This window comes from Festucalex cinctus, chromosome 20 (assembly GCF_051991245.1).
Source record: "Festucalex cinctus isolate MCC-2025b chromosome 20, RoL_Fcin_1.0, whole genome shotgun sequence".
Taxonomy (NCBI): Eukaryota; Metazoa; Chordata; class Actinopteri; order Syngnathiformes; family Syngnathidae; genus Festucalex; species Festucalex cinctus.
In genome coordinates this window covers 2,623,991-2,637,603 of record NC_135430.1, presented here as the reverse complement: position 1 = coordinate 2,637,603, position 13,613 = coordinate 2,623,991, and the positions used below count along the sequence as shown (strand labels likewise).

Below are 13,613 nucleotides of genomic sequence, written 5' to 3'. Positions count from 1 at the left end.
GAGAATGGTATTTTGTTTTTGAGCCAACTATTTAACCAAAATGGACAACTTTATACTTATTCAGAATTTTTTGATTGCTATGGTTTCCCAGTTACTCCGAAAGACATTCAACCTATGTATCGAATGTTGGATGTTACTGAAACCTATATTGGAAAAATGTGCTTGACAAGCAACTGTAAGAATAACAACAGCTGAATTCGCACTTTATTTCAGCAAGACATTGTTTCTAAACCCTCTGTGATTTCATATTGGTCTTCATTTATTGATGATATAAATTGGGAAAAAGTTTGGCTTTTGCCACATAAATTCTTCAAGAAATGTCATTTAAAATGGTGCATAGATTTTACCCAACAAATGTATATCTGCTGAAATATAAGAAAGACGATGTTAATTGTAGTTTTTGTGCAGAATCAAGACTTTGGTCCATTTATTCTGGTATTGTCCATACACAAAGCAATTTTGGGGTAGATTATCACAATTCATTGTAGTCCACATTTATCCAGATTTCTCCTTACATTGGAAACATGTATTATTTGGTACATTTGAATCTGATAAGAATGTCTATACAGTTTTATTTGATAAATCTTATTATTATTCTAGCGAAGTTTTACATTCATAAGTCTAAATTTATACATAAGAAACCATCCTTTATTGATTTTTTTTGTATACATGAGAAATTATTTTTTTGTCATTGTCTGGTTGTCTGTCCGAAAGCCGTAAAAACATATAACTATTGCAGACTTTATCATCTATTTATATGATTTTGTATTATCCTATTTTCTTTTCTTTCAATTATACTATTGACTCTATTTTGTTTAGCTTTTAAATGTTTTGACTTCCCTGGCGTGTACTATGTTCTAGTTGTTTATATTGTATACAATTATTAGGGGTGTTAAAAAAAATCGATTCGGCAATATATCGCAATATTACATTGCGCAATTCTTGAATCGATTCAATAGGCGGCCGAATCGATTTTTAAACATCCATTTTTGATAGAAAAATATTCACCAAAACGTCTAAGGGTTCACACCTTAAGCATGAAATAATGTATGAATGGAACATTAAGCCTTAATATTTTATTTCAAACATGAAACAGATTACAACCTGTATGAGATTGAAGTTTTAGATAAATAAATAATAAATTTTCATACAAATCTTACACTGTACGAGTTTATTGATTATTATTTTCTAAATTTCAATTTAAAAAATCGCAACAATCGACTTATAAATTCGTATCGGGATTAATCGGTATTGAATTGAATCGTGACCTATGAATCGTGATACGAATCGAATTGTCAGGTACTAGGCAATTCACACCCCTAAATATTATTGTATTCAATTTTTCCCCATAATATGTATGTTGATTGAGTAAATAAAGGGGAGGGGGGGAGCTTCAGTTTTGGTTTATTTATTATATATTGGTCACAAATCACTCTCAATAACAAATCACAGTCTTAATGATAATAGGAACACATTAACAATCTAAATTGATATTTGTCACATCTGAGACAATTATTTTGTGTATTTATCATTTTGTCAATCTTATTTTATTATTTATTCAATATATTTAGCATTTATATTCTTAGGTTTATTTACGTTTTTACAATTTCAGTCCGTACATTTTGTTATTTAAATTACATCTTTAATATTTTGTTTCCAATGTTTGACGTCAACTGGATAATTTCCAGCCCATCCTGTAGCGGGACGTGTTCGGTTAAGCCTGGTTCACGCATAAAGAGAATCGGGCTGTTTTTGTCCCAATATTACCCCTTCCAGACCAAGGACGTGAAACAGCCGACAATCTTTTGTCTTACAAGATTATCTTTATATGTGAGATGTGTTAAGAGTGGATATGTCCCGATAATTGGGTCCAAAACCAGTCGGGGCCGACAAGCTTAAATAATGAACATGTTCAATATTTACGACAAAAATCTTAAGGTCGGTGGGGTCGCCATTCGCCAAGGTGCGCCTGCGCCACGAACTGTGACGTCAAACGGAATGTAGCCAATCAAGAGGCGCCCTAACTGAAGCATATCTGTAAAGTCCGCTTTCACGCCGTCGCCATGACTTTCTCCACGGTCTTCTTTTTTTGGTTGTTTAGGGATTTTTTTTCAGTGAGAATTAGTCCGCAAACCACCATCATTACTTCCAGTTCGTCGCGTTTGTTGTCTTCCATGGTGTGTCTCGTCGTTTCCAAGTTGTTTCATTTTTTTTTTCCCCCTTCCGGTTTTGATTAGATCACGTATAATCACGCGAGGTCTCTCACGGAGGACTGGAATCTTGACCAGTGTTGAGATGATAATCTTTATGTTTGTGAGGGAGCTGCGATGAGATTATCTGCGCACCTTACACACAATACGACCAAAGCTGTTAAATGCCCGATTTTTTTAGCTTTATGTGTGGCATCTGACAAAGATAAAAAATCTTTTCAAATTTGAGAAATCCTTATATGTGTACCAGGCTTTAGGCAACCTCGATACGATCTGGCAGCCTGATCACATCTCCGGCTGTCGGCTCGGCTTCCATCTTTTCTTCTACTTTATTTTGGGGGTTGGCCAATAACTTTTGGTTCATTACCGCCACCTTATGAACTGGAGTGTGGGTCTGGCTAATCCTACAGTATTTCACAACCTCATATTTAACCATATTTTTTCCCCAAAAAATAAAAATAGAACTTTAAAACTTAACTCACAGGAACTTTTCCATAAATGTATTTAGTAGTGATGTGAGGAATTATGCCATTGCCGAGACTTGGACTCCCAAGTCACACGCACGCATACCCTCACACACACACACTTGTATATATATCATTGTGAGGACATCCATTGACATAATGCATTTCCTAAAACCTGGCAATGGATATGTAATATCCATCTGGTACCTGTCCACAGTAATTTCTTTGGGAAAAAAGGGACTATGGGGGCATTATTGTGCCAAAACTAGAAACAAATGTGTATTTCGATCCACAAATATGTAAAAAGAATTTGTACCAAAGTCACAAATGCGTAACTGAAGTCACAAATGCGTAAACGAGAATCCACGAATGTGTGAATGAAGTCACAAATGCGTAACGAGAATCCACAAATACGTCTAATAATTTGTATGCGTAAACACATAGTTGCATGTGTAAACAAATGCGTATTTCGATCCACAAATATGTCAAAAGAATTTGTACCTGTAACCAAAGTCACACGTGTAACGAAAATCCACACATGTGTAACTGAAGTCACAAATGCGTAAACGAGAATCCAAGAATGTGTGAATAAAGTCACAAATGCGTAACGAGAATCCACGAACACGTACAATGATTTGTATGTGTAAACAAACACATAGTTGAATGTGTATATCTATCTGATCTGTAAACACCGGGCCTCTTGATTGGCTTCATTCTTACATATGACTTTTGTCCACAGTCCTGCCGTGCAAGAATCACACATGCGTGTGTAGAGTTGCAAATGTGTATATGGAGACTTGTGTCTAGCTCCGACCACCAGGGGACGCTAGCGTCAATAATAGTTACGTTGTTGGCTGCAATCTACATCCTAGCCAAGTGAGATGATCCAGTTAAAAAAATAAATAAATAAATTCATATTTAAAGTTATTTCTTCCGTTTTCACTCAGGAAATGCAGATACAGATACAAATTTACACTTCTTTCTACAAGTACATTTTTTTTATACGTACAAATGATTTTTTTTTACGTACAAAAGGTTTTTTTTAAGTACTGTTTTTTTACGCACATTTTTTTGTACACATTTTCTATTTTACGGGTACAAACGTTATTTACAGGTACAATTTTTTTTAGGTACACTTTTTTTTTTTTACAGGTACAAATCACGTCTTTTACAGATACAAATTTATACTTTTTTCTACAGGTACAATTTTTTTTTAACGAGTTACTTTTGCACCATATTTAACTCCATATTTGGAAGCTGGCAAGCAATCTTGCAGTACAGTACATTCACCACCTGCTCTAACTTCCAAGTGAGTGTTAAATGGGTTAAACACAGCAAGTCAAGCCTCAAGCCTGTAACTAGGAAGACAATCCATAATTGTGATTATGGATTTTGGTATGCAAAACACATCAACATGCTGATAAACCAAGTCACACATCAACTTGGTAATACCCCAATGACATCACATACATCCAGCCAATCAGCGTCTTGGCCACGCCCATCCAAAGGGCTTGACCTCTTTCATGTTCTTTGCTCTTTAACTGATCTTGTGCGTACTACATGTATATGTTGTACAGTTTGCAGTGACACTCAGACTCAGTTCTGACTCTGCACCTGTACACAGCCAGCAAGGGAGCACCGAGAAAAGCAAGTACACGTCAACATGGTAAGTCAAAAATATATATGCAATCATGCATCATGTTGGGGTTTCTTTTGAGAGCCAAATCTTACTATGTATGCATAATGTATTTTTCTTTAAAATTGTATAATCACAATCTTAGTATGTATGTTTTAAATGTGTTACTATATACTGTACAATATGTCATTTTTATAAGCCTTACTATATGTACAGTATATGCCTTTTTTTTTTTCTTCTTTTTTTTTTAAGCGAAAACCTCCCCAATCCTTTCATTTCTTTAGAAACGTAAATTATGTCATTGTGGAGTTCGCTTGGCCTCTTTCGCTTTTTATGAACATTTAAATCGAAGAAAAATGGTTAATGTGTCAAACGAAGGTGCGCGCGTGCGGTAGTTGCAACGTTGTGGAAAGTACCTAGAATGCACCATGTTACTTCTCCCTTTCCGAGAGTGCTTTAAACTGTTTGACACCATCGTTGGAGTTTACTGTAAAACTAATAACTAAACGAAAACAATTGTACATTGTATATTTAAAGACAAGACATGCTTCGTTTTAAATACAAACACCAGATGCTAAAGTCTGTATATGTATAGTACCATGCTAACGGGAAATTAGCACCGACTTCCGGTAGTGATATTCCTTCAAATAACAAATATTAACACACAAATGCTGTAGGAACACATACTTACAGATAATATAGCAATACTCAGTCACACATTCTCCCCAATATGTGAAAAACAAGTTGTATGGACTATATGCACAAATGACTTCCGCATTCGCCGGATGAGCGCACGCTTCAGCGGAACGCACTGTTCCATGCTATAACACTATGTCTATCAGAATTTTAAAACTACTAATTAGATCTCACAGAGCCGTAATTTTGACCGCTTGAGCTCTGGTAATGACGTAATTGCTTAAAATGATTACTACACGGAAATACATACAAGCCGCCTGCGAAGCTCGGAAAAGTTTTTTTTTTTAATTTTTTTTAATTTTTTTTAAATGTAAATTATGTATTGGTGCTCCTCTACGGGTCCACACAATATTTCTCGGGAGCACGTCACGGCTATTTGTGCATAGAGTCCATTATTTCATAAACCTTTTTTTTTGTTTGTTTGTTTGTTTGTAACCACACACTCACATAAGCTACCTCTCGTAAGCCACACATGGTCTCCAGGTGGAGAAGCGAACCCAGGCCAACCGGCACTAAAGGTAAGTGACGGTTCCACTCCTCCACCTGGAGCCCATATTTTATAAACGGTTGTGATTTAGGTTTATTTTCTACTCTTCTTGGTTCATTTTAAGTGTATACTCTATTCAATAATGGCACTATACTGCCTCCAGGAGGCCAACGCTTATATACACAAGGTGATGTCCCAGGTTTGCGCAGTAAGTCCCAAGACTTGTGAAAATAAAAATAGAACAAAAACATAAGATAAAATAAATATCAGTAAGGGTAAGAGAGATGTTTATTCCGTTTGAATGGATGCAACAGAACGAAAATGCAGGTGGCTTCAATTTCACGTGATATTTATTTACAAGATTATTTGTATTTGACAAATGTAATACAGTGTTTAAGAATAAAATGTTCAATGTGAAGGGATGAGTCGGCATGAGGCTATGATTGTAGTTGTGAATAGTTGAGTTTTTTCTGTTGACATCTATAAATGTTTTTATTAATCATGATTTCAATATCAATCAAAATAATCTCGATTTTTTTTTTCTGCTAATGTCAAATGTTTTTCTATATACAGTACATGCCATATGTATATTTTATACATCCTTCTAATGTCTATTTTGTTGTTTGCTCAGGATTTGAAACATCTTGAAGATACAAAGATATCTTTTGAGGATGAGAGGAGTGACTGGAGCCCATACGAGCTGCACCTGGCGCAGCTGTTCTGCTCCATGGCCTCACAGCTCGAGAGGAGGCACGGAAAGCGCCGAAATTGGAAGAAAAGAGCCGAGGAGCTTGAGGGCTGTCTGGAGACCTGGATGGAGACCATGTGGATCCAGCTGCAACTCCCCAACCAACAACACGATGACAGCGAGACCCTCGTCGGAGGCAGCTTATCGGTTAGCTCCTCACCTCCTTTCTTTGATTGGTTGAATTATGTGCAGCACGTTGTCCTAGTGGTTAGGATGTCTGCCTCACAGACTCCTTAGTATCATTTTTCTTTTGTGGTGTTTGCAAGTTGCCCATGAGCTTTTCCTCTATATCAAACATCTTTACATGTTAGCTTGAGCTTCATTTAAAGGGGAAGTCAAACAACTGCATTAGTCTAAACACGATATTCTGATTTATACTGCCTTTGTGGAATTTTAATTAAGCATGAAAGTCCATCTGGTTTTATCTGTTGCAATTTTGCCACTAGCTGTCGACTGAAAATGACATCACAGCGCTCAAGGGCGCAGGTGGCAACCACTTTTTTCTGGGTTTTTGTCATGTGACGATCACAAGCTGAGCCCTTATGATGTCATTTCAAGTCGACAGCAGGCGGCAGTAAATGTGTAATAATTTTGATAGGGTTGATGAATTGTTTAATTGACAGTTGGTGTCTCTTTTATTTTCAGAGTGACGGCATGAAGACAAATGAAAAGAAAGAGCCAAGAAAAGAAGAGAAAGAAAAGAACAAGAAGGAGCGTGCCGCCAAAGAGAAGAAAGAAAGGAAGGAAAAGAAGCGTGAGGCCAAAGACAAAAAAGAAAGGAAAGAGCACGAGAGGAAACTAAAGAAGGAAAAGAAGGAGCGCGAGGAGAAGGAGAAGAAAGAAAGGAAGGAACATGAGAAAAAGGAAAAGAAACAAAAGGAGCGTTAGGAGAAGAAAGAAAGGAAGAAGCAAGAGAGGAAAGAAGAAAATCATACAAAATGTGTGAAAAAAAGATGAAGAAAAAGGAGAAGAAAAAGGTGACCTCCTGTGAGAGGTTGACCAATCCCTGTCACTGTCAATGACTTCATCCATTTGCACTTTCTATTCATTTATCTTCATATTCATATTCATTTTTACTTTTTTTTAAATTGATTTTAAATAAAATATTTCTAAAATAAACAATTTTGCAGACTGAATTTATTGATGTTTGTTTGCAGAAAAAAATAAAATATGAGTAACAAAAAATGCTGATATGTACATTATGTTTTATTCAAGAATTGTTTTTTATGTATTGCAAAGAAATGAAAAATGACTTTCAATAATGCAGGTGAACTATTTAGTTCAATGATATCGTGACAATTAATGGTAAATTATCCTCAATTTTTAAACTACAATACAGTATAGCTGGGAGAAAACTGCAACAAATGTAAACGTTTTGAAACCTGTTATCTGGCTTCGAACATTAATGACATCATATGCTATATATATTTTGTCATCAATGTGGATAGACATATAATTTAACTATTTCGTGTATCAAAAAAAAATACTGCTGTTTCATCAAAAAATAGCTGCTTGTACTTTGTGTAAAGGACAGATTAGGTAAAACATTTTCAATTTAAGACTTCTTTTTAAATTAAATGTACCTTAATTTAACATTTTTCAAAAAAGATCATACACATATCTACTGTATATTTCTTTTAGTACAGCCAGGTTTAAGACCCAAATGTAGAAATGGGATTTTAAAAAAAAAAAAGAAAAAAAAAAAGCAAACATTACTACAGGCCCTTTCCGTGTGACGTCACATTTGTGTGCCGAGTGCAAAGCCAGCCATGCTGGAGGACCGGCGGTCGACGCGAGTGAGTTACAAGATGTCCAGCGTGATGCACCTTTGTTTTGAAGTTGTTTCTTGTCTCGAGTTAGATGGCATGTTGGATTTGGCAGATATTGTTCATCTGTTTTCAGGCCTTCCCAGGAGGCTGGAACAACCATCCCATCTGAAGGTGAACTTTCGCACCAGGATTTTGGGCAAAAAGAACCTGTGACCTGAACAAAGATTTGCAGGTTTGCTAAATCTCACACTTAAAGGAAGGCACCTTTAATTTTACATGTATGGCTTGATTGGCAGTAAATAGTTAGTTTAGCTACGAAACATGCATAAGAGCTGAAGAATACACCCCAATATTGATTTATTTAACTTTTTTCAACATAGAAGTACTTCCGTGTTGGAACGCCCTCAAGTGGTGACGTAACAAGTGTGTATACTCGCTTGGCGAACAGTAGTTCACGCAGACAGAACGACGAGGAAGACACAAACGTCACTTATGCCTTACTGTATTGCAAAATTTTGCAAGGTGTCGTCAAGGAAAAACCCGCGAGGAGCACACTGGTATGTTATCCCCCCAAAAAAAAGACTATTTGCGTAGAAAATGGCTTGCTAAGTGCTGTCGACCTCCCGGCAAGGACAAGCAGGCGCGGACGTTATGTTTTATTAGCTCGTAAGTTGTGTATAGTTCACAAATTGACCATGTTCATAATCTTATTTTAACAAAAAATTTATTGAATGTGGATTAGTGTCATTATCATCGGCATGTGCGACGTACTACATTTGTGTTCTGTCCCGCTGTTCTTCCTGTGGTGCATTCCAGTTTCATTTGCATTTCTATTAATTTCGTTCGGATCCCAACCATTGATAACCAGCCTAGGTAACGGCGTCTCGCATTTCCTTACTTCATTTTGTCTGTAAATAAACACGGTTAATACACAACCTTCTTGCAAGCTTTCGTTTACATCATCGGGACGCTACGCAAAAAAAGAAAAAAAAAAACCGCTAGGGGAGGTTGGGCGCTGTAACGATGATACATATAATTTTACTATTTTTTTCTTTTTCCTGAAATAGTTTGTCAGTTCCACACGTTTTGCATTGCTCGTGCTGTGTGTCACTTTACCTGTTGGATATTGGCTCCTCCAAGACTTTTCTTCTTCACATCTTTCATCGCAACCAAAGCTATCCTGAGAATGTCTATTTAGTATTGCCATGTTGAATGTCTGATGTTCCAGGATGCAGTTGAGATTGTCCGCAAGGAACCGATCCTCGATTTCTTTTATTTCCAGACAGCACACATTCATTAGCGGATTGTCCATTCCTGTGCAGCTCCCGCACGAACACCACTCAACAACCGCCTGATTCACTCGTTCATTAAAGTTTATTTTGTGCCCGAAAAGACCATCTGGCGCCACAACTTTCACATCCAAGGCAGACTTTCCTTCGGTAGGGTTATTTTGTCGTGTTGGCTCGAAGCGATAAGGTTTAATCCTTCCGGGTTTGACGCTAGATGCACGGCTGCGTTGCATAGCGCTTCCATCGTGTAGCGTTTACACACTAGTGACGTAAACATCCGGGTTATTTAGTCACGTGTAACAAACATGCCGGCGTTCGATTCATTTTAACATCGGTTTAAAAGTTATTAAATGTACATAAAAAAATAATCACGTCACCAAATTAATTATTGAAAAAGTAGCAACTTTTTGCTGCTAAAAATTGATCAATAAGTAAAGTGTCCCTTTAAAGAGCTGTAAACAAAGGCAAAGTACAGTTGACAAGTTTCAGCATCAGACCGAAACCTCTTGAGTCACAATTTGATGAATATATGTTTTCAAAAAGAAAAAAGAAAATTTCTTTTTCCTTGTGGTTGCTTTCATTTTGCTATTTCATTTTTTTTAACGTGTTGCATCAGGCAACTTGAATTTCATTATGAGCATTCATGTTTTACCAACAGGACAGATTTACAGTACTTTGAAAACATTAAAGTAGTTGTTATAGTTAGTCAATGTATTTATTTATTTATTTTTAGATTAAGCATCTCAGTGCTAAAACTGCATTTTTTTTGTTCAAATAAAATTCTACAAAAAGAAAAAAAACATTTAAAACCTCTCCCTACCTCAAGATACTTTTACTGATTTCCATGTTGACACTTTAACATTATTTATTGACTGTATATTTTCAAATAAAGACGTAAGAGCCAGGGCAGCACGGTGTGAGAGTGGTTAGACGTCCGCCTCCCAGTGCTGAGGACGCAAGATCAAGTCCAGGCTTCGGCCTTCCTGGGTGGAGTTTGCATGTTCTACCCGTGCCCGCGTGGGTCTTCTCCAGGTACTCCGGTCTCCTCCCACATTCCAAAGACATGCATGGCAGGTTAATTGAACACTCTGAATTGTCCCTCGGTGTAAGTGTGAGCGTGGATGGTTGTTCGTCTCTGTGTGCTCTGGGATTGGCTGACAACCAGTTCAGGGTGTCCCCCGCCTACTGCTCAAAGCCAGCTGGGATAGGCTCCAGCACCCCCGCGACCCTTGTGAGGAGTAAGCAGTACAGAAAATGGATGGATGGATGGATGGATGGATGGATGGATGGATGGATGGATGGATGGATGGATGGATGGATGGACGGACATAAGAGCCATTTCGTGGGATTACATGTAGGTCACAAAGTTGACCATTAGATGGCATTGCGGCCGGTCTTTTTTTTTTTTTTTTTTTTTTTGTAACCACTCATTCACACACTCACACACAAGCTTACTTCATGTAAGCCACATGGGGCGGGGGAGCGAACCCACTCCAACCTGCACGGAAGGCAAGTGACGGTTCCACCCCTCCACCTGGAGCCCCATTGCGGCCGGTCTACAAGAGCGAGAGGCGTGATAGATGATGTAATCAGCGCGACGTGGTCTATACATGACGTAAACAGCGCGACTTGGTCTATTGTAGTGTGGTCGCGTTGCAAATAGTCGACTTTAATAAATCTATTGGACCTTTTTATCGGCTAAAATATACTTATCGGGCGATCACAAATGACGTTATATTTTCCCAAATCGGCCGATATTTTATCGGTCCGATAAATATCGTGCATCTCTCGTAACAATGATGGAGAGGAAATGAAAAAAATTTGAAAATTGAATGGTGACAAAGCAATACATCTCATTTTGGAGAAGTTAATCTAAGAACAAAAATGTGAAAATTTACTTACATGCAATGTTCCATTATGTTCCATGAATAGTCCAAAAGTGGCAATATCTTTGGTTAAAAAGAAAAATACATTTATGACAATATCCATCCATCCATTTTCTGTACCGCTTATTCCTCACAAGGGTCGCGGGGGGTGCTGGCGCCTATCTCAGCTGGCTCTGGGCAGTAGGCGGGGGACACCCTGGACCGGTTGCCAGCCAATCGCAGTTTATGACAATATTTACACATAATTACATCCTTGTACCTATGACAGCAACCAACCAAACTGATATGGGCATTAATACTTTATTCAACTAACATTAAGTCATTGAACGGGTGCTGTTTTATACAGTCTCTTTAGTGTTCTCATTTTTGGCCATGTGAGTGAATCTCAGTTTGTGGAAAACTGGCCACTGACATGAACCCAAATTGGTCACCAATGCCATATAGTGTATGAGAAACACGTCCTGTGACTTAAACGTTCCACTGATGTCTTGAGTATCACTGTCCCCTCAAGTTTGTTACAAAAGTTAATCTGGCATTCATAAATCACCACAGTCTAGTTAAAAGCGACGATTAAAATCTTCATGAACACGACATTAGCTTACTGGACCGCACCGTATATGATAGTACACTAAATCTTGACTTTCTCCTAAAACTTTTCCGGCCAATTTGAGGTCTCTGCATATTAACCAACGTTTAATCTGTTCCACACTGTGTTTATCGATTGTACCATGGAGAAATTTCTCACCTGGGACGTTGTCCTCTTCCAAAGTGACACGGAAGTTGAACAATGAACATAGACACACATAGTTGACACGGAGCGAGAAGGTAGGACTCAGACGCAGAGTGTAAGTTGGCCAACAAGGCTGCAACTTTAATCCAATTGAACAAAAAACACCTCTCAAGGAGGGAAAAAAGGCAGAACAGAAAAAGCTCCAAACTGGAGATAAAACAAGGGCACTCAAAAACAGGGACAACTAAAGGCGCTCCGCTAGGGAGGAAAACAAGGGGCAAACTAAGGGCGCAAGACAAAGCAAGGCTAGACATCGAACGAGGACTGTGGAACAAGGGCTGTGAGGACGCTTCCATGCACTGAGATGTGACACTTCGGCAACGGAGGGGAGAATGCAGGTGGCTTTTATGTCCGGGTTGATTGGGAACAGGTGGTGGTGATCATGGGCGTGGACCGGTAATCAGTGAGCTGCAGGAAGGGTAAGTGACCTGGGGTGAGAGGAGAGTTAATACTTTCAAAATAAAACGGGAACCTGACTTTGAAAACAAAAGCATGAACCGCCACTCTGGTGGCGGCGTGACAGTACCCCCCCCTCAACGGCCGGCTCTCGACGGCCCAGGAATGTCAGGGTGCTCTTCATAGAAATCGTCGATGAGGGAGGGGTCCACGATGAACCGGGCGGGCACCCACTGCCTCTCTTCTGGCCCGTAACCCTCCCAATCCACCAGGTATTGGTGTCCCCGGCCCCGCTTTCTGACGTCCAACAACTTTCTTACTTTATAGACCGGGCCCCCCTCCACCATCTCCGGAGGGGGCGGCGCGGGCTCGGGCGGGACCAGGGAACTGTCCTGGACTGGCTTGACCTGGCTCACGTGGAAGGTAGGGTGGGTGCGGAGGGAACGAGGCAGGCGAAGGCGCACGGCGGCAGGGCCTATAGTCTTTGCAACTGGGAATGGCCCCACGAATCTCGGGGCCAACTTTGGACAGGGAACTTTGAGATGAAGATTTTTTGTTGAAAGCCATACCTTCTGCCCTGGCTGGTACTGTGGCGCGACCCTCCTCCTCCGGTCAGCAGCTCTTTTCACCCTGTCGCCTTGACGTTGAAGTGCCAGTCGAGCTGCTGACCAGATTCGGCGACATCGGCGGATCATGGCGAGGACCGAGGGGACTGAGGCTTCCTCCTCCAGGTCCGCGAAGTACTGTGGATCGTATCCGTGAACACATTTGAACGGCGTGATTCCTGTGGCAGAGGTGGGTAAGGAGTTATGCGCCAGTTCAACCCAGACCAAGTTCTTGCTCCAGGAGGACGGATTTTGGGAGACCAAGCATCGTAGTCCGGTCTCCAGCTGTTGGTTGAGCCTCTCGGCCTGTCCATTGGCCTCTGGGTGGTAGCCTGAGGTCAAGTTCGCCTTAGCCCCTATGGCTCTGCAGAACTCCCTCCAAAAACGAGAAACAAACTGGGGACCGCGGTCCGACACTATGTGCCGCGGGAATCCATGGATCCTGAACACCTGGTCGATCATGACTTCGGCGGTTCTTTTGGCTGAGGGAAGCTTAGGTAATGGGATAAAGCGGGCCATCTTAGAAAAGCGGTCGACGACAGTGAGTATTGTGGTTTTACCATGCGAAGTGGGAAGTCCAGTCACAAAGTCCATAGAAATCTCCGCCCAGGGCCTTGAGGGGATCGGCAGTGGTTGG

At 39.8% G+C, this 13,613-nt stretch overlaps 1 protein-coding gene across 1 annotated transcript; it reads left to right on the top strand.

Moving 5' to 3' along the window:
* Positions 1-4,240: 4,240 nt before the first annotated feature.
* Positions 4,241-7,129, top strand: LOC144009555 (uncharacterized). Its single transcript, XM_077509365.1, has 3 exons — positions 4,241-4,340; positions 6,125-6,388; positions 6,887-7,129. Exons 1-3 carry the CDS (start codon positions 4,338-4,340, stop codon positions 7,127-7,129), a joined length of 510 nt encoding a protein of 169 aa, XP_077365491.1. The 5' UTR covers positions 4,241-4,337.
* The last annotated feature ends 6,484 nt before the right edge of the window (positions 7,130-13,613 follow it).

Excerpts from the sequence above, each read along its gene's own strand:
- LOC144009555 (XM_077509365.1), top strand. Across the intron at positions 6,389-6,886 it reads TCGTCGGAGGCAGCTTATCG|AGTGACGGCATGAAGACAAA; the intron begins GTTAGCTCCTCA and ends TTTTATTTTCAG.